The following is a 20,649-nucleotide window of genomic DNA, read 5'->3' as shown; positions in this document are numbered from 1 at the left end:
TCGTAACCTCACAGCTCTCTGGGCCGTGTGCCATTCTGTACCTCTCTCTGGTCAACTGTTCTTGTCATGGGGCCAGCGGTCCTTCCTGGATCCTGCATTTCCTTGGTTTGTTCCTTCTCTTAGTTTAGGAAATTAAGTTGTGCTTGAAAGTTCTCAGAGAAGCAGCTCCGATGTGGAAAAAAAATATGTGATAGGGCTTGTAGTTGAAGGATGTCGTTTTGACTCATAGTTATGTAGCCTCTTAAATGCTGGTTGTATGAATGCTCTCCTCACAGTGTTTTATTAGAGGATTTAAGTGAAGGAAGGCACGTGAAAGTACCAGCTCCCTGTCAGCTTATGATTAAAAAGCCGTAACTACTGTTTATTGAGCGCTCATTGAACTGTGCAGTATACTAAACACATCACAAGATGCTGTTTGATTGAGTCCTGTCAGTAACCCTGCAGAGTAAGTCATACAGACTCTAGTCAACACAGGTTCAGAAAGCCAGGTAATACGCCCAAGGTCACACATCTTCCAAGTGGTGACTTTGTGACTTGAATCCAATCTGTGTGAAAAGCCCGTACATGTAAAACTGCTTTTACAGGATAAATGAATGATGGTTTACAATGGTCACGTCACTTCATATGCATTTTTTGAAGATCATTAAGATTGATGTGTCCACTTGTTTGTTAACCAGTTGTGTTTTTATTTTCTCTGTGTCTGGATATCCTTTGTCTGTTTTATCTGTTCGGATTTGTCCTGATTATCTTAGGGTCCTTGAGATAGCAAGTGACATCTCCAAAGCCTACAAAATTTTATACGTGGATATGTCTTAATGTCTCCTTTCTGGTCACTTTTCTTTATGTTTATTCTGTAAAATGTTTGAAAAGACTTTCAGGAATAGTCTGATTCTGGGACTTCTGTCCTTTTTGCATTAAGAAACAGCATAGTGTTGTCTTCCCTGCACAAGAGAACTTCTGTGTTGTGTTATGTGGAGGTCAAATGGCTGCAGTTAACTCTTAGGTTTCACATTAGGGAGGAAGATCAGAAGCCCATAAGAAAGAATTGCTTCTCCTTTTTAAAAAATGCTGTATATGGGTAAACACACCATAACTATTTTGTTGTTTTTACATTCATTTTCTGCTTGGTTACTTTGGGAATGAGGATGAAACTGTCAACAATCTGATGAGTGGTACACGAGGCTTAGAACATAGCGCCTTTGACTACAGTACTCTTTGAAGCAGTGTGAGAGATGCCGAAAAAGAAGTGATGGTGCTGTTGAAAATATACCCAATATTTCTCTCCTCACAGCAAAGTTCCTGCATTCGTGAGGATGATTGCTCCTGAGGGCTCCTTGGTATTTCACGAGAAAGCCTGGAACGCATATCCCTACTGTAGAACAAGTAAGCCTGGTCCCCAGCAGTCCCCTGTGAGAAGGGGGACACCGAGCAAGCCCTTTTGTGGGTTCTCGGGTAGCACTGCACTGACTGTGGCAGAGGAGAGATTGCATTGGGTTCCTCCCTGCCTCACCCTGCCCAGACCTTTGTGGGGGGCATGGGTTCACTCCCAGGTGAGAGCATGTTGAGGTTATTGCTCACTGCACAGGCTCCGGGGGGTGAGCAAATGAACGGATTAAGAGGCAGCATACCTTGTTTTATTGCGCTTCACTTTATTGCACTTCGCAGACGTTGTCTTTTTTATAAAGCGAAGGCAAGAGCCTCCACCAGCAAAAAGATTATGACTCACTTTCTTACAGTACTCATTTTATTGTGGTAGTGTGGAACCAACTGTAGTATCTCTGAGTATGCTGTGCAGAAACCTTAAAGAAAGGTTATCCACACTCAGAAGTGTCTTCTGGTGTACTTTTAATAGTAATTTACTCATGTTGCCAGGTTATAGAGGAGGGATATAGCAGCCTTCTGAAACAGTTTTATGTTGTCTATTAGATTACTATTATCAGTGAAGTTTTTGCTCTTGTGTCATTCATTATTCCTTTTAGCATTGCTTTAAAACTAGGTTGCTGACTCCATAATCTAAAGTATCCTACAGTGTGACTTGTGTAGAAATTGTGCTTTGCAGATGTAAACTAGCCAATGAACTGTTTTCTGGTAGTTTAATCTTATGACATTAAATACGGTGACAGATTGTATTGACTCCAATTAATATTCTGAAATTTTCCCCCCTTATTGCCTACCTGTCCGTTATGTCTCAGTTGTAACGGTGAGTAAAACTGTTTTTGTACCACATACTCTTCACCTTTAAACTTTGCTTTATATAGTAATTATTTCCAACCAGTCCTTGCTTTTTTTATTAAAACTGCTCACCACTGCATGGCTCCCTCTCTGTGCCTCTTCCAGCAGCCTGCACTCCACCACATGTTCCCAGGGTTAGTGGGCTTGCTCCAGCCTTGTCTCAAAATCTCCCTCTTGACTGTATTTTGCTTCTGCTACTTCCTTTGAATGCCAGATTTGCTTACTAACCCTCACAGCTTCTTTAATATTAGCCCCATATGCTGCATAACAAGTAGGGCTGTTTGAATTATTTAAAAGCATGTAGCATTTGGTAGCTATATATGGCTGACAAGTCTATAAAAATAGGTAGCTAAGGATCCTTCGTCATCTGAAGATCAGGCCTGTCGAGTTAAAGGCATGGATGTCTGTGCTGGGGAAGGCTCCCGTAGACAGGAGCCCCAAAGCACTGCTGAAAGATCACTGTCATTTTACCGTTGTGTTTTCTGCAGAATGAATATATGAAAGATGATTTCTTCATTAAAATTGAAACATGGCACAAACCAGACTTGGGAACATTAGAAAATGTAAGTTTTCACCTTTGGGCTTTCGGTGAAGAAGCCCCTACAAATGAGAATGCTGTAGTCCATTTTGTCATCACCAGAACGAGGCCACCTGTGTTAGACCAGTACCTGGCCGCCCAAGGGTGTGTCCAATTGCAGTGAGGCGAGCAAGCAGCCAGCAACACCTGGGCTTTCCTGATCACTCCTCTCGCCTTGGTGCGAGAGTGGGCTCTGGTGAGGTCGCTGTTTTTATCAGCAGCTGTCGTTGTCTGAGACGGGATAAACACAACTCTCAGATAATCCCCAAGCCAATGTTAGCCATTAAATCTTAGATTTTTTTTTTTGATCTTTTCATCTCTCTGAATTTGCCAGGGCTGCTGTCCATAGCAAAATTGATTGCTCTAATTTTCACCTTCATTCCACTTTGCTGGGATGTGGGTTGACGTCAGAGAAATGGCCAAAATGAGGAAGAAGGTACATTGGGTAATGTAAAAAAATGTTGAGAAGTTCCTGATTTTTACAAGTTGGCGCACATTAATCTCTCAAATAAATTTCAAAAAAAATCTGTTAAGACTCAGCGTAATCGTTAACTTTTGGTAAGGCCTGTCGGGGAACTTGGGAGGGCATCCGGTACAGGTTGATGCCCTTGGACCAGTGGTTCTCAACAGCACGGGCCCCGATCCCATCTCATCCCTACTTAGAACTTCTGGGGGTGGACCCAGCAGTCTGTTTTCTAGTGTGCAGTTGAGAACCACTGTTCTAACCTTAGGTTACTTTGCTGTATAGGAGAAGAAGTTGGTGTTAATTTTAGTAAAAATCCATTTTTACTGTGCTTTTATGTACAGTATGATTGGGTCAGTTAATAGAACTTTTGGATTATAATGGGTAGTATTTTGACTTGAGTTTTTAATCCAGGTGATCACTTGACATTTCATGGTGTTTTTTTTTTTTTTTTATCATAACTCTAAAATTTAGAGTCTAAATGAGATGACTTGGTATCTTTTAGCTTTCAAATGGGTATATCTGGCAGTTTTTAAACAATCCTTAATTGGTTCATAGATAGAGTTTCAGGAATAAAAGATTGACCCACACGAAGTGTAGAGGAGTTAACATCCTGCTGAGACTGAACAGCTTTAGGATAATCAAGTTCAGGAGAGGGTTTAGACCACACAGCGCAGCTTCCGAAGTCTTATTAATGTCATTTTGTGTGTCTGGAATTCGGAGGTTACAAGGACTTTGTCATGTATTATGTGGGTTAGATGTGGGTCAGGTACAGTTTGTTAAAGAGATCATCTCTAAGGCCTACCAGAAAATTCTGTAACAGGTTTCTGTTAATTTGGCAGCATCCTCACCAACCTACCTCCTTGTTATTTGGGGTTTTAAGGGATAAAAAATATCTAGATCCCTTGAGACTTCAGTGTCTAATTTCATTAAAGAGCAATTTGGGTTTTTTTATACCTCATAGTGTACTCTGCTAGACATAAGATAAAGATTGTATATGTAACTATAATAGTTTTGCCTAGCAATAGTCTATGCTTTCTGTTGTTCATTTCTCTTTGTCACTTATAGGTACATGGGTTAGATCCAAATACATGGAAAACTGTTGAAATTGTCCACATAGATATTGCAGATCAAAGTCAAGTTGAACCATCAGTAAGTACTATGTACTGCCCAGTGACATTTTCGCCTGTTGCCTCGTACATCTAAGAACTATTTTCTTTCTTTCTTGTATGGCCTACCTTTCAACACTGAAGTGAACCTAGAGCTTAGTCCTGGGCTGTGCAGCAGAAAGACCAGAGGGTTGGAGAGAGGGTGGTTTGCTTTTGTGTGGATTTCACCTTTGCACAAGTGATCACTGTAAGAATGTCAGTGTTCCTGAGGTATGTGGAGGTTTCTTTATGGGTGGGGGTGAGCAGTATTTTATAAAAGATTAAGAAAGCAGAAATTTAATTTTCCACACAAATTTTCAGTAACTTAAGGTAGCCTAAAATTGTCATTTGTGGGAAATGGTTGATGGTAAAACATCTCAGTTTAACAGTTCTGTAGCTTTCTGTTTTCATTCTTACTAGATGTAAATGTTTGTACTTTAGGCTTTTGACTTAATAAAAAATGTTTTTTAAGAGTATGACAACCTTTATTTATTTTACCACCTGCCTGTCCCAGATTAGGGCCCTTCTGTTTGCCACTGTTTGTAAATATTAACTTGCTACTTCCAGGGCTGTCCAGCATTTTGGCATCTGTGGGCCACCCAGGAAGATTTGTCTTGGGCCACATGTTAAATACATAAATACTAATGAATACTGATGAGCAAAAAAAGGTTAGATTTTGTGTCGGGCCGCATTCATAGCCATCCTGGGCCACGCATGGCCCGTGGGCACAGGTTGGACACCCCCGACTGGGTACTGCTTTGGTTTTGCAGTGAACAGCTGTGGGCTCGTCACATGTTAAAGACAACATGTGACCCTCTTCTTTCTGGTCTAGAGAGACCCAAAGCTTTTAAATGAGTGACACCCCTTGTTCTGTCTCAGCACAGCATGTTCAGTCAACATTTCATTTCATTTTAAGAAACACCTTCCCATTTCATTTTCGGTGTTTCTTCCTGAACCTAAATGTTGTTACAAGCTAAACAGAAATAATTCAAATACTGAATATCTCACTTTGCTGTTGAAATTTAAATGTAAACCTCCTTGAAACAAAGGCTCCTGACCTTTTATCAGAAATCACTGGGGTTGTTGGGACTCCCAGCTATGACCCTCTGCTAGGCTAGGTCGTGTTCTGCTAGGGCCCCCTTCCTTTGAAATTGTGTAAGACTTTATCCTCAGACGTAAAATGTATATTCTGTTGGAAACAATGTCTGTTTTGCCCTTCTGTGTCTCTCCGTATCTTCTCCTGCTGTGACTTAGGTGTAATAAGAGTGGTGACAGGAAGCAAAATCATTGAGAGTGAGTAATGAGTCAGTCAGTTAGTGGCGAGGTCAGGATAGCTTACGTGGCTGGAGCAGCAGGTCACAAGATAACACCAGGCTGCAGAACGGCACACCGGGACTGGGTGGCCCGAGGAAGTCATTCCAGTTATATTGTCAGTGTTTTAAAAAATGTGTGCTGGCCAAACAAAATGGTTCAATCTTGTGGCTCAGTCTTGTTTGCATTCCATCTTGTTCTCTAGCAGTGCACAGGGCACGTTTGGTGGTGCTGGGGAGCGTAAAAGTAGTTCTTCGTTCTTCTCAGGTGAAAACGGGCTCTCAGTCCGTGTTCTCAGGCACCAGTGCAAGTTGTAAGAATAGTAAAGGAGGGTTGGGAAGAGCCCCGGAGCCCTCGGCCCCATTCCTTCCGCTACAGCAGAACCTGCAGAGGAGAGAGGGCAGTGCTGGAGGCAGACGCATGACAACAGGACTGGAGGTAGATGCTTCAGGTGGAAGGCACCGTGAATGCCACGGCCGAGCAGGTGCTTCTCCGTGGAGTGATGTTCGGGGTAGGTAGGTGGTGAGAGAGAGAATGGATTGGGCGGGGTGAGGAGGGTGTGCATTGTGGGTCCATGGAGCTGCGACTAGGAACATACATTCTGAAACTAGTTGGCTTCGGATTCAAATTCTGAGGTTTTGCACTGGGTGGCTCTTCAGTCTTGGGCAGGTGCGTTAGCCTCTGTGCCTGTTTTATCTTGTGTAAAATGAAGCTAATTATCTCACAGGATTAAACGTGAGTGCCTAGTTTAGTAATTGTCTGCCATTATTGTCGTATTATTAGCTATAGTTGTGCAGGAGTTCTGAGAATCTGTTCACACCAGGTGTTGTTTAGGGGGGTGAAGAAGTGTTCACGTGTGTGTGTGGTTTGGTTTTTCAGTGCCCATAGTGTCTGTTTTCCAAGTTTCATTTTAGAAATTAGTAAGATACAATTTTTTTAAGTTCCTTGGATTCACATTACCTTGTTTTACTGTGATAAAATACACAAAACATAAAATTCAGTTTTAACCATTTTAGAATGTACGGTTCTGTGGCGTTTTGTGCATTCACAGTGTTGTGCAGCCGTCCCGACCACGCAGTTCATCATCCCAGACGGACACTCTGGACCCCAAACGGTTACTCCCTCCGGCCTCTCCCCCAGCCGTGGGCCGCCACTCATCTGCTGTCTGTCTCTGGATTTACCTATTCTGGATATTTCACATAAATGGAATCATAACAATCTGTGGCTTCCTCTGTTTGCTTTCTTTTACTTTAGCATAATGTTTTCAAAGTTCATCCGTGTTTCATGTGTCATTACTTCATTCCTTATGGCTGAATTAAAAAATAGTTCAGTGCATGGATGAACCACATTTTGTGTACCCACTCGTCCACTGACGAACAGTTGGGCTCCTTCTTTCCACTGTTGCCAGTAGTGCTGCTCGTTTGTGTCACAGTAGCTTTGGTCTCTGTGCTTTCTCAGCTGTGGTACTAAAAGTACAACTGATGTCACGTAGGAAATTCTCAGATTTTTTAAATAGTAAAATAAGTACCCTGACATGCACGTTTTCTGCTATAAAAGGAGAGGGGAGCTCCGTGTGGTGGGAGGTGAGGGTGCCCTTGACAGTTTTTAAGCCTGGGTAGAGGAGGAGGAGCAGAGCACTGAGCTATGGCGGGGGGGGGGGGCGCGTGTTGAGGGGCGGCAGGGCAGGGCAGGGTGTAGGCCCGGCATCTGTTCCAGCAAGGAGGTAGGCAAGAGACTTGGTGGGCTGGGGACTCGGGTCTGCCCTTTTTTTCTGCGCAGCCCCGTGTGTTCACTCTGTTGCACAAGACGGTTGCACTGACACTCTCCCTTCCACTTCCACGCCATCTGCTCCCCTCGTCTAGTTCATGTTTGTCTTAGGTCAGCTCCTGTGGCAAACACCTGGGCCACCTGGCCATCCTTACTGTTACCAAATCCAGTTTGGTTTTCTCTTGAGTTAATGTGTCCATTTAATTCTGCTTTTTATGTTCTTGAAATTTCTAGTCCAAGGTCTTGGGGAAAGGAAGTGTTAAGGTCATAGCTGAAATTCTGAAATGGCAGTGTTGTCAGAGCAGTCAGCCTGTCCCGAGCGGATGCTAAGTCTGTGCTGTCTGTGTGGCCCTGCCAGAGCCACCCAAGACTAATGTAACACCCTCAAGAGGCTTACGGTCTGGGCGACACGAATCCGGTGCAGTGAAACAGTTAACAAATGGCAGGGGCTTGTGCGGGGTCCAAAGTGCTGCAGGATTTCAGATAAGAGAACAAATTCTCTGTGAGGACAAAAATCTGAAAAGACTGAATGGAAGAGCCCTGACATGAGGATGAGCGGGGCTTGTTGGCAGAAGCAGTTCGCCCCCACCCTTATTGCTGCACATTCCCCTCTTGCTCATTCTCTGACATCCCATAAACTTGTTGCTTTTTCTCTACCCCTTCCAAATAGACATTGAACTCCAGAGGGAAGAATTATTGTACTTTTAACTGCTGTCTCCCAAGTCCTAGAACACCTGAGATAAATCGTAGGCAGGTGCAGCAGAAGTGAAGGTGCAAGTCGTTATCCACCACTGAGGGGAAAATTGGAATAATTTTTAGAGTTGAAGGGACCTGCTCTCACGCTGTGCTTTGCATAATCCCAAGTTCCTTGGCTCCTACCCGTGCTGTCAGCATGGAGCAGCTGGAACACGGGGCTGAGGCGTTCCCTCTGTCCCCTTCTCCGGCGTGGCCCTCACCATAAGGTTTACTTTGAACACACAGTTCTGCAGCTACAGACAGTTTGGCCTCAGGGCTAACCTCTCTGTTTTCCAAGTGAGGAAACTGAAATCCGGATAAACTAGTTTTTCTCAAGATGATTTAGCTAATGCCAAAAGTGGAAATTCTAACTCTCAATCCAGTGTTCTTTCTACTGACCCTTGATTCCTTCCGAATTAAGGCCCAGCTTTGTTACTCTCTGAGCTGCCACTTGAGCACCATCTTCCTCTTCTCAAACTGGTCCACCGCTCACCAGGTTATGGGGTTTTCTGTGCTGGTGGACTGCTTGTTCTGGCCTCCTTCTGGGACTCCTTCCTCTCTGTCCACATGTGTGTCCTGGAGAACCTAGGTCAGTTTCCACTTCCTCCAGGGAGAGTTCACCCTTGTCAGAGTGAGTCTTCCCTTCTCCGCTGCTGAATTTCAGCTCTTGCTCATTTCATGCATGTGTCTTGCTTATTCTCTATATCCAGGAACCCCATCCCTTTTAACAATGCGCTTGATGGTAATGATGAAACTAACCTGTATGAATGAAGAATTTGTATACAAGTAGTTGAAAGTCAATTTGGTAACAGCTGGATTGGCAAGGGGTGAGGAAACAGGCACTTGCATACGTGGCATGCATTGCTTGAGGGAGTGTAAGTCAGCTCGAGCAGCAGAGTTGCAAATGTGCGTGTCCTTGGGCCCAGAGAAATTTCACTTCTAGAAATTGATCCTCTTTAGTGTGATTAGAAGCAGTATGAAGGCTAAATGTCTCTCCATCGATGGGAAACTGATTGAAAACACAGCCCCTGTGATAGAGGTCAGTGCAGTCATGAAAAGGGAGTGAGCTCTATTCGTGCTGATAAGGAATCTTTTCCAAGATAAGGTGGAGGGAAGAAGGTGAAGAAGGGTATTTAAAATATGTTTGTGGTATTGTGGAAGGGAGAAAAATATCTGTATGTACTTACTTCTATATAGATGGTCAGGAATGCTGTGTATGTAAGACCGTGGGAGCAGGGATTCCTTTGTGAACCAGGGGGAGCTAGATGGCCAGGGAGCAGGTGGAAGAGTTGGCGTCTGGCTGAGGTGTGCGTAGTGGATTGAGTGTTTTGGTTTTCTCGTGCTATGTGAAAAATTACCAGATTTAGTGGCTGTGTAATGTAACCTAATCGAAGGAATGAGAACCATCATCTTTGTCAATGTCTGTTGGTTAGAAACATGTCACAGACTCTGCGTGTTCTCAGAGGAGGCAATGATGCAAGAATGTGACTTGTGGGGTGTGGGAGGGTTCGTATTAAGGTATGTCCACCATACTGGCAGTCAGTATTTGGTACCCAGAATTCGCTCTTCAAGGATTCAAGTGACACCAGAATTGGGAGCTGTGTAACCGAATGAAACAAGGTGGAATTTCAGTAGGGAAGACCTTCTGAAGGTGTGGTGAATCTCAAAGTTCAGACTGCGACACCTTAACTTGCAGATTTTAGTCTCGGTCTTAGTTCATTGACTTTCATTTTGCTTGTAATGAACTCTGATTTTTCTTGAATGAGCTAATTTTCCTAAAAAGTCTTAACTTCTTTCCTTATTACTTGCTTTACAAGAAATAAAAATAGATAATTAGTCACTTTAAGAAGATCAGTAACCAAAATTCCTTCCGAATCAGGACAAAGGTGAGATAGTTGGGAGGAGGTCGAGAAACCTAGAAGTTGGAAGTGATGCTCGAATCTTGTAACCCCACCTGGTGGGGGTTTTCTGTCACTGCAGGTGGTTTTAATACAACATAACCCCAAACATTTAATTCAGAGTGACTCTTGATTACTTCTAGGGTTTAACACTGCCGGGTTGCTGGTGTCAGACAGCTTGTCTACGGCTCTGTCAGAGACTTGCTGTTTTTGGGGCGTCATGCGTATGGACTGTACTTCACCATGCATAGGAGGGATGTGCTCAGACCCACAGTGTAACTGAACGCGTGGGCGGGCACTTTGACATATTTGCATGATGGAGGGAAGCATGGTCATGGCAACCCGAGGAACAGGGTGTGTTGTAGAAATCTGTCAGCGTGGGCCCGAGCAATGTGCCACAGAAATCACACACATTTAAACATATAGGTTCTTCAGGGGTTTTGTTGGTGATTTACAGAAAGTCTCATTGGACTGTTTGTGTAGCCATTACTCTGTGTAGTTTTCTAGAAGATGCGCCAGTGCTCCGATGAAACAAGCTAGGCAGTCTGGGATTTCTGCGTAAATATCCCCTCCCAATTTCTTTTGTCGACCAAACAAAACATATTTCCTGTTTCAGGGAAAAGAGGCATTGTACTTACTGCTCTTTAAGAAGTAGGGCTGCTTTTGCTTGTCACGAAGCCGCCGTGAGCACACCGTCTGGCAGGGCACACCCCCTCGCTCCCACCCTCGCCCCATGTCAAATGCAGTCCAGATACTGCTCCTGGAAAGGCTTGTGCGCTTTGGTGGCCCGGCCGTACTATACTCACCCTTTCTGTGTTGCCAGGACCTAGCCAGGTGCTCTACATTGAACGTGATGTGCAGTGAGTGAGCTTTCTAGCCTTTCAAGTCTTGGTGGATCAAGGAGAATTTGCAGATTTTTTTCTCTGTGGTGTTAAAGGGAAAAAGTGGGAAGGGATTGAAGTTTTTGTTGTTGGAGCAGTAAATGAACAAAGCGCTACTATAGGTCCTCCTTTTTTTACTCATTGTAGGTGGTGAAGTACGTATGATGGGGCTTCCGTTTAAACATTTTGTCATTCCTCCACGAGCATCTGTCTTTCCGTCAGATTAAAATGTGCTTTAGAACAAATTGTAATAGGAGTCAAGGTACCCAGCGTACAACACCAGAACACAAAGGTTTTTTAATTTCTAAGGTCGTCATAGGTACATAGCGACAACAGAAAGCCATGAATTCTTCAAATGTCCCCATGAGATGCGCGTGCATATCTTTACCTCGTCTCCAGGATGCAGGCGAGTGAGGCCGCTACCATCTGCTGCTGCTCTTTTTAAAGGTATAAATTTGAATCTGGCCCCTTTTAATCATCTCCAGCACTTTGTCTAAGTAGCTTTCCGTGATTTGTATACAGAAGTCACTTCCCAGGAGAGGAAGACTCTTTAAAGTGTGAGCTGAAGTGTACATGTGATTAACATCAGAGACCTCCGTTTTTGGAAGTAATTTGGAAGAAAATGAGCGGTTTCTTGTTTTGTTTTGTTTTTTTGAGAAATTGGAACCACATTTTTAGGTATTTATGTGTGACCAGAAAGGATTCTTTCCGCCTCCCTTCATAGTGTATGCTTCCTCCATAGTCCTGTGTGACCTTACAGTTTCCAAGGTTATTTTTAGCAGAAATGTTTAATTCAAATTTGTAAGGCCCACATGTTTAAAATTGATCTAGCTTAATGTCTGTTTTTTAAATGTCACTAATAAGCAAACAATGATATAAAAGTATTAAGTTGTTTGGGAGATTGAGATTTAAAATATTTCCTAATAATAAAATGCAGGAAGTTTAAAGAGGGAATGGATTTTTTCCTAAAGGTATTCCTAAAGGGAAGGGACAAAAGCTGGACACACTCACGTGCCGTGTTGTTTCGGGTCACTGAAAGGATGCACTGGGCATGTGCGGATTGACGGGGTCCTTCCTGGGGACTTCCCTGCAGAGCTCCAGGGGCCCTGTTCATGCTGGTGACTCTGAAAGCTGGTCCTTCAGACCTCTTCCTTCTTTGTCCTTTTAACCTCTTCAGCCCCAGTTGTTACCGCCGCATTCCTCTTTCTTACCTGCTCTCGAGTGTAGTTGCCATGTCATGTTTAACCTCAAGTCTCCATCCTTTCTTGTTGTTCCCTTTGTTTACAGAGCCCCCTGGGGGAGTGGCAGGGAGGGTGTCTCACCTTGTGAGCTCCAGGCACCGCAGTCACCCTGACACTTGCCCCACATGGCCAGACTGCCCTCCCTGGCCCGTGGCCTTTGGGTCGTCACTGCTGCTGGACCCTGGACTGCTTCGAGCCACATCTTTCCAGCAGAACAGTGTCCTGAGCAGCTTTTTCAGCCAGAGCTGCTAGAGCAAAGTGTGGCTCCACTTATGAGGCACAGTTCTTTTCTTAGTACTCCGGGGGACCAGCGCTCCCCGTGAGAGGAAGGGCTGATGAGATTAGTCTCATCCTGTCTGCCAGTACCTGGAATCATCTCCACTCAGCACAGCTCACCGTGCCTCTCCACCTGTGTTTGGTCCCTTTAGAGAACAGCCCCCACCATGGCCACGAGGCAAAGGTCTGCACCTGTGTGAGTCCCTGTTTTAGGCTGGATCTGCTCATTAGTCCTTGGAAGTTAAGATTCTTTTTAGGGCCCTCGAGGCCCTCTGGGGAGCATTGTGTCTAAGGACTCAGGCCTAAAGGCTTGAGCCCCTTTCCTTTTAAGCAAGGTCAGCCCATAGGCAGCTTGTTAGAAGTGCATTTTCTCACCAACACCACCCCCAAACCCTCCCAGTCCCCCCTTCCCACTCACTCTCCAGACGATCCCTGTGCACACTCACTTGGGACGTGCTGTGTTGCACTGTCAGTGGTGAAGAGTGTAGGGGGTGTCCTCCTAGGATTTGGGGAGCAGAAGGAATCTTGTGTCCTAGGTGGGCACAGGTAACCAGGTTCTTGGTGATCGCGGACAAAGAACTGAATCGAACGCACAGGGAGTTTATAGCAGAAAGAAGAAAGCAGAGCAGATTTATTAAGCAATAGTAAACTCCACAGAACATGGGAGTGGGCCAGCTCCGAGCAGAGGTTGACCTCAGGGGCTGGAGGGATTCTGTTCTTGTAGGGTGGATATTTCCTGGCTCGTTTTGGTGGGCTTTTATTACTCATGTACAAATAGTTGTATTATTTTGAAACTACTGTGCATGTGGTCTCCCATGATTTTTCTTGATTGGCCATTGGAGAAGGGGGTCACACGATGTTAATTTACTATAATGAAGCAGGGGTCCTGTAGCATCTTCTGCGCAGGTGTATTCATGATTCACCATGATTCCCTGCTTTTCCAGAAAGTGGAAACAACCAGTCTTGGAACAGGGTCTCTGTCCTGTATCCAAGTCCTGTATCTTAGCCCTGGGGCACCTCTGGAGTTTCCTCCTTTCTATCTCCTACCTCAGTTGGAGGCCACGGTCCCAAATACTCACTTCAACTTTACTTTTACTAAGGAGTTTGAGCCCAGGAGAGCGCCATAATGATTTCTGAGCCACATAACCAGTGGAAGGGGATCCAGGACTCATTCTTAATTCAGTTAAAACCAGCAGCTGCCTGCTCTTCCATACATCTTTCGTAGTCTTCCTAAAGAGCAGCTTTCATCAGAGGCCTTTGCTCACCTCCTCCCATAACTGCTGAACTCCGGTGCAGTTTGAAATTTGCATATGTGCAGTTACGATAAAAGGATGGGAGGCCCCAAGTTGTCATGGTGTGGGGTACTCATAGCAAACACCACTCCTACATTTTCTTGACTTAGGAAGCATTTCTTAGGACTTGGTATTTGTTCTGTGATGGTATGGTAACTATTTTTCCAAATAAAGGGATAATTGTATCTATCTGAAGAGAGTGCAAGATGCTTAATCAGTGAACAGTTAAAGTGTTTCTAAATGACTGTAGTGTTCCTTTTCTCCAGCCATTGCTTATGTAGCGGGGCAGTGCTGAGCGCCCCTCCACCAAAGGGCTTTCCTTTCTCAATGGATAGATAAATACCAGTGCTGGGCTCCAGGCTGCAGCCAAAGCCTGGGTTCAAAGGCTAACTAAGCTGGGAGGTTTGGAGTTTTGTACTTTGTTAAATGAAGAGCCCCTGCCAATTTAATTGTACATCAAAAGACAGTAATAGGATTGTTGGGCTGGCTCAGCTGCGCAGCTGAGCCTCTTATAGAAGTCCTGCAATCACCAGTTGAAGGATTGTGATGTCAAAGAAAATGGATTGGCTTTTAAAGTTTGTGCTTTCTTGCTTTTTCTTTCTAGCGATGACCATTTGTTCTTTGATATGATCCATTTGTTGGGTGGCCATGTTTTGGTAGAGAGAACAATGTCGTATTTTAGTTGGGAGCAGAAATGTTATAAGCAGGACCCGATTTTCAGAAAGGGAACATGTAAAACGTCCTTCTTTTTCATTCGTTTAGGTGTTTTCACTTTGAACTGCCATTCCATTATTTGAGTGTTGAACAGCCTGACACTTCTTAATTGTTTTAAACCGTGAGCGTGAATTGTTTTAAAGTTATTGCTCTTTAAAGAACTTTTTCCCAAATGTCAGCCTTGGAAAGCTGATGACACTTGGTTTGATTTATTTAGGCGTGCAAGTTTTGGTCACACCTTAAGCAGTCCTCGTTTTCTGTGCTAGAGGAAGGATCCAGGCATGTCTTTCCCTTTGATCAAACTCGTAGACAGTGCCCAGATGTCACACATTCGAGTAGATGGTCTTGGCAACATATGCTTACTGCGCCAACTTTAGAAAAAAACCTTCTAATTTTAAAGAAATGTGCTTTCTAAATATACTCTCTAAATCATCTTTATAAGATTAGGGTTTTTTGTCCTGAAAATTAAAAACATGATGAAATCTGGCTGGGAAATTAAATACTAGATGAGACTATGTGAAATCGTTTGTATTTGTCAGCATTTGAACTTTGAAAATGACCTTTGCTTAGTGGGTCAGCTTAATAGATCTTTCTAATTAACCTTTAGTCGGTGATAACCTTAAACAGTCAGCACTGACCGGGGCTCTGGTTCCCTCTCACAGCTCTCAGAAAGCTGCTGCATTTCAGATGTTACTTTTGTTCCAGCTGCTGCTGCTTACTTCCTAAGAAGGGCTTCCTGCTTCTCAGAGCTGTGCTGTGGCTACCCGGTCTTCAGTCCTGAAAAGAGCTTTTGTTTATTAAGTCTGTGGCTGAGACCCAGCAAGTCCGAGGAGAGCCTGTGGTTGCCAAATGCTTCTTAAGTTCTTTTTGGCATGAGCAGGCACTCAGTCTAGTAGAGTACCTCTTCCTTTTGCCATTAAAATGAACCTAGACATTCATTTCTATCTTAACAGTTTGTAACTTGTCCCGTGTGTGTGTGTGTGTGTGTGTGTGTGTGTGTGTGTGTGTGTGTGTGTGTGAGGGAGCCCCAAAAGTTCTTTATTAAAGTGTGAGAATTGTGACCCAGCTCCTAACTTGTAATAGGAGCCTCCTTGAACTCAGGAACAAAGCAACTGAAATACAACTTTTGAGGTAGCAGTGACTTTGTTTTTGCCTTAGAAATTCTCATTTGCCAAATGCTCTTCTCATCTTGCCTTTGCTATGCTGTGAAGCTAACCATGGTTGAGATCCTTTGTAGTAGTTAGAGGTTTTTCCCCATCCTCAAAGAAGATATAAATAAATGTTAGCATGGTTCTTAATTTAAAAAATGTAAAAACGTTTCCCACTGTCTTCTGCTGCCTTACATGGTCAAGTACTTTTGGAGCAATTGCAGTATTTGCATCAGTAAGTGGATTTAGAGAATGGAATGTCCCATGTATTTGAAGACACAGTTGGATGGCAGTGCCCTCTTGTGGGGATAGTAACGCATTGCTTATTTCATGCTTTCGTAATTCTTAGCAAGGATTTTAAAATTTTTCTTAAGTGTGTGTGTATGTGTGTACAAGCATGTTTTGCAGAAAACACCTTTTCACTAGAACCCCAAACCCATTCTTAACTTAGTGTGTATTTCTAATCTCTTACATGTTTTAAAGTAAAAAAATAGCGAGGGCGGAGGAATTGGTAGGGTAATTTTGTAAAATGGCTCCAGTTCCTTGCTGGGGTAAATTCACTGGTAAGAGTTAGAAAATGTTTTTGTCAGCAGCTAATGGCAGATGATTTAAAGAAATTCACATAAACAGCTCCAAATACAGTTTGTATAGTGTATTTCTTATAAAAGCCCCTTTTCACCAATGTAAACTCTTTCCTAGGGAAGGCTCTCTGGGCTGAGATCCCTTTAGGGGCTTGAGTCTTATCAATGATAAAAGTGTAAATTATAACACTTATTTTTTTTGCAGTAAAGTATTATGGGTAGCCTGGGTATCAACAGAGCAGCATCTAAGTACTGGCCCTTCTGAAGGAAGTTCTCCAAAAATAGTAGTAAGAATAATTCTCACTGGATTTTGCTCTTGCTGTTAAAAAATATGTTTATTTCTTTTCCCTGCAATTATGTCCTGTTTGTTTAATTAGTTCTATGGGTTAAATGGGGTCCTGGGACTTGGGAGCTTCTTTGTCTGAAGGCCAGATCCTTAACCAACATGGACATTTTACTGGAGTGGGCTCAACCCGTGAATTTTAAATAGGACCTTCCCCCTCACACCCCTCATTTTAGTTAAAGGAGTTTGATGTGCTGTGTTCAACAGTCTACTTTTATTTAAGGAAATAAAGACATTTTATGTTAAATAAAATTTTCTTAAACATATTACTTACATTTCAGACATAATGCAGTTTAATTTTAAAATAAATAATGGTCAGCGCTCAGTGGATTGAGCGCCGGACTATGAAGCAAAGGGTCACCAGTTCGATTCCCTGTTAGGGTACATGCCTGGGTGCAGGCCAGGTCCCCAGTAGGGGGCGAGCGAGAGGCAACCACACATTAATGTTTCTCCCTCTCTCCCTCCCTTCCCCTCTCTCTAAAACAAATAAAATATTTAAAAAAATAAAATAATGTTTAGCAAGCACCATTAGCAAAATTGACTTGTTACTATTATTAAAACATTTTATTGGTGTCAAGATTTATGTTCATTTTGAAATGATATATAAACATGGTAATAATAAATATATTATTACAGTAATAAATATATTGAATATTTGTACATGAAACACTGGCTTATCCAGACCAGTGGCCCACCCCACCCCCGAAGAGTAGCTGCCGTCTGGGCTCTCCGGGGACCCTGTTTCCATCCTCCGAGGACTCGGTCCTTTTTGCTTCACCTCCCCCCGCCCCCCACTCCTCTGGAGCAGAACAGTTTGGTTTTCCTGCCTTGCTGTGGAATGTGGAGTCTGTCATGTCAGACTTCTGGTTGTAACCTCTTTTCATAGCTGAAATCCCAATTTCTTTCTCTTTCTATTAATCCGTAACGTTCCAAAGGCTTTGGAGGTCTGCCTGGATAAACATGACAGTGTTAGCTGTCGTTGGCTGTGCTAGGGATCAAATGAGAAAGAATGGAAGAGGGGATTGGCCTAGCTGTGCTCCAGCCTAGCAGTGCCCTGGACCGTGGCCTCCTTTTAGTGTAGAGCTCTGTTGATAGCTTCTGCCCCTCTTCCCTGTCCACCAGGCTCACCCCCATCCGACACCCCCACTCCCACCCCCCCACCCCCCCCCCCGTCTCTATTTAGGGTCTCTGTGAGGCGAGAAAGATTACAACAAAGTGTTCTGTTTGGGTGTGTAGATTTGATTGTATTTCTCTGTTCTCAATGAAGTTTAAAAATTCAGCTTTTAGGATTCATTGGTGGAAAGCCAATAAGGATTAATGAGAAGGCTGAATTAGAGAATATTTTTAATGCAGTTTTGTTCCTCTGAGGTACATTCAGTAACAGAAACTAGGCCAACAAGTTACTGACAATTAGTGGTCCTTTGGGACTCTGCTTTAATGAATAGATAAGAATGATTTGTAATTAGCATAATAATTATATGCAAATGAATGCTTCTGAATTGCTCTAAAACACTTCTGAACTGTTTAAACAGCCCTCCTGAGATCTTGTTACTCTATTAATTTGTGTAGCAAATCCTTTTTTCATAGATCATGCAAAGATAAACTTCAGTCCAGCCCCTGTCCAAATTATTATGAATTCCAAGGTGGTAGGACCTGAATTAATGAGATTTACTTATACTATATTAATGGTACTCAGTGGGAACCTGAACCAGTAAGGAGTCATTGGGGAAATGTAATTAAAAATAGAAATGAAAGCTGCTTATTTGAAAATAACTGTTCAGATGAGTTTCTTAAACAAGTTAGTAAATGTTATTTCTCTTTACACCTCTGTTACCTGCAAATTTTAATGCAGACATTTTTACTAACAGGCTTCCCCTCTGGAGTCTGGCTTGATTTTGTCAATTCCAGTTAGTTAGGCGCTGGGATCGGTGGTGATAGGATCCAGGAATCCCTTGTTTTCTAAGTGCCACAGTACTGAAAAATGCACGGCAGTGCTGAAAAATGATATTTGATACTTACCTTCATATTTAACTCATCTTTTTCCCCCATCCTGGTCTTATTTTTAGGGTCTTAGCAGTCCCTGTGCATTTTAAACTTAGTGATGATCTTCGAGCCATTTGGATAGACATCCAATTAATCATGTTGTGCTGAAGGAAAGTGTTTTACAGCAGGTTGCAGGATCTAGTATCTCTCTCGAGTTTTTATGTTCACATTATAGAATCGTTTCTACTTTTGTGGGGGGTGGTGCTGGTGCTCCTTTATAAGCAGGTGTCCAGGAGTTGCTAACACTTGTGTTTGGGGACATTTTTCCTTAGTTTACATTTAGCCTCACCTATGGGAAGCTATGCATGCATGGTTCTTGAAGCGGTTTCTGGTGTCTGGAGTTCATTTTTGTTTTTCCAAAAGCTGTCACGGCACTCCTACCAGCCTCTTACTCACTTCCCCCATTCATAATCATGAGTTAAATCTAGGCTCAAGGACATTTAGGGTATTTCAGCAGGTTGTACTTGAATTTTGCACTTGGTTTTGGGGGGAAGCCACTATGCTTAAAGATTCTTAAAACTGATATTCTTTGTCTTCAAAACAAATCTGGTTTCTGTTGAGAGCTGTAGTGAGTAACAGATGCACACCCAAGAGGCAACACAACTTTTGTATTCTAGTGACAGAGAACAGGTATTTATAAGAATTGATTGAATGTATTCTGTGACTCCAGCTTGGGGACTCAGTAATTCATTTATTTACCATATTACATTTTATGTGTTCTCCAAAAGGTGTCTTGACTTTCACTTGCCTCTTTTCTTACTTAAGTGAGAGTCTTCAATTAAATAAAGTTATGTTAACACTAATCCAGATCTTCCGTATGCTGATACCGTTGTGTTTTTCTGTTGTTCAGGCACTAGTATTAGTGGAGTGAGCAGTGTCTGGGGACCTCACACCTAACTTGATAATGATGGTTTTACCAAGCTCTTATCCTGGCCAGGCCTCTGGGCATTATACAGATAATTAAAATTCGATCATAAAAATCTTTAAACACAGTGCACCTTAGCAATAAGATTCTTCTACTTTTAAACATGATTTTAAAACTCATTTTACAAATACATTTCCTGGGCCTAGTGAATTTGCTTTTTTTTTGTTCCCAAGGATTACAGAAAATGCATAGTAGATTCAGCCTTCAGAATACCCAGGAGCTGAAGACTCAAGTAGGCTACAGCTGTCTTCACCCACAGTATTCTAAAAGAACTAATGAGATGAGAAGTCTGCAGCTGGTGGCAAGCACAATAAACCATGAGCCAAGGGCTTCTCTTCATCAGAGGCTCCCTTTCCCCTTGGGATCCCAGAGGAGACAGAATACTAACAAAGCCAGCAGGCTGTCTCATTCCACACTACTGCTCATTTGCAGCTATAATTGGTAGCTGAGGTTGCATTCTGTATGCTGAAACTGTCATACATGAAGGAATATATTTGTTCATTGTGATACGGATATAAATAGGCCAGTTTTCAAATACAGAGAGACCAAACTAGATACCTAACAATAAAAGAGCAGCAAAGAAGATACTGTTCAACAATTAAATGGTTGTTACAGAAATACAAAACTGAGGTTAAAACTACACCTGCTTCCTGCTTTTTAATATCTTGCTGCTTAATTCAACTGATTAAACATTTACGCATTCACACTAACAAAAAAAAAAGCCCTAAAATTCCTAGGTTTCGACAAGATGCATTATTCTCATATGTCAGGATTAAGGTGCTATTGTTAATAATTGGGTTTTGTTACATTTTCAGTATATCTTTAATGTTTGCTGCTTTATATTCAAGAGAAAAAAAAGCTGAGCGGGGAGAAGAATTAGCTTTAGAGTTGTGTGTACATGTATGTTTTATACATTTTACATGCATACACTCAATTCTTATAGTAAAATCCACTTTGGTGTCTGATGCTGCTGCTTTTTGGTGATTTCGGAATGTGTTTTTGCTTCTCTGGTATACATAAACACCCTTCTGCTCCCTCTGCTGTGTAGTGTACCAGAATGAGCCCAGGACAGAG

General features: G+C 42.8%; 1 protein-coding gene across 2 annotated transcripts in view; it reads left to right on the top strand.

Annotated features, from left to right (window-relative positions):
* PITPNB (phosphatidylinositol transfer protein beta) overlaps window positions 1-20,649 on the top strand; it is a 69,988-nt gene that overhangs the window by 22,429 nt on the left and 26,910 nt on the right. For both annotated transcript variants that reach the window (XM_037153359.2, XM_037153361.2), the window contains exons 4-7: window positions 1,292-1,383; window positions 2,193-2,200; window positions 2,721-2,795; window positions 4,341-4,424. In XM_037153359.2, coding sequence (XP_037009254.1) covers window positions 1,292-1,383; window positions 2,193-2,200; window positions 2,721-2,795; window positions 4,341-4,424 — 259 coding nt within the window. The remainder of the gene's footprint in view (window positions 1-1,291; window positions 1,384-2,192; window positions 2,201-2,720; window positions 2,796-4,340; window positions 4,425-20,649) is intronic.

Source organism: Artibeus jamaicensis, unplaced genomic scaffold (assembly GCF_021234435.1).
Source record: "Artibeus jamaicensis isolate MK-2021 breed Jamaican fruit bat unplaced genomic scaffold, CSHL_Jam_final contig_525, whole genome shotgun sequence".
Classification (NCBI taxonomy): Eukaryota; Metazoa; Chordata; class Mammalia; order Chiroptera; family Phyllostomidae; genus Artibeus; species Artibeus jamaicensis.
The sequence above is the reverse complement of the archived record's forward strand: the minus strand, read 5'-3'. Positions and strand labels throughout refer to the sequence as shown.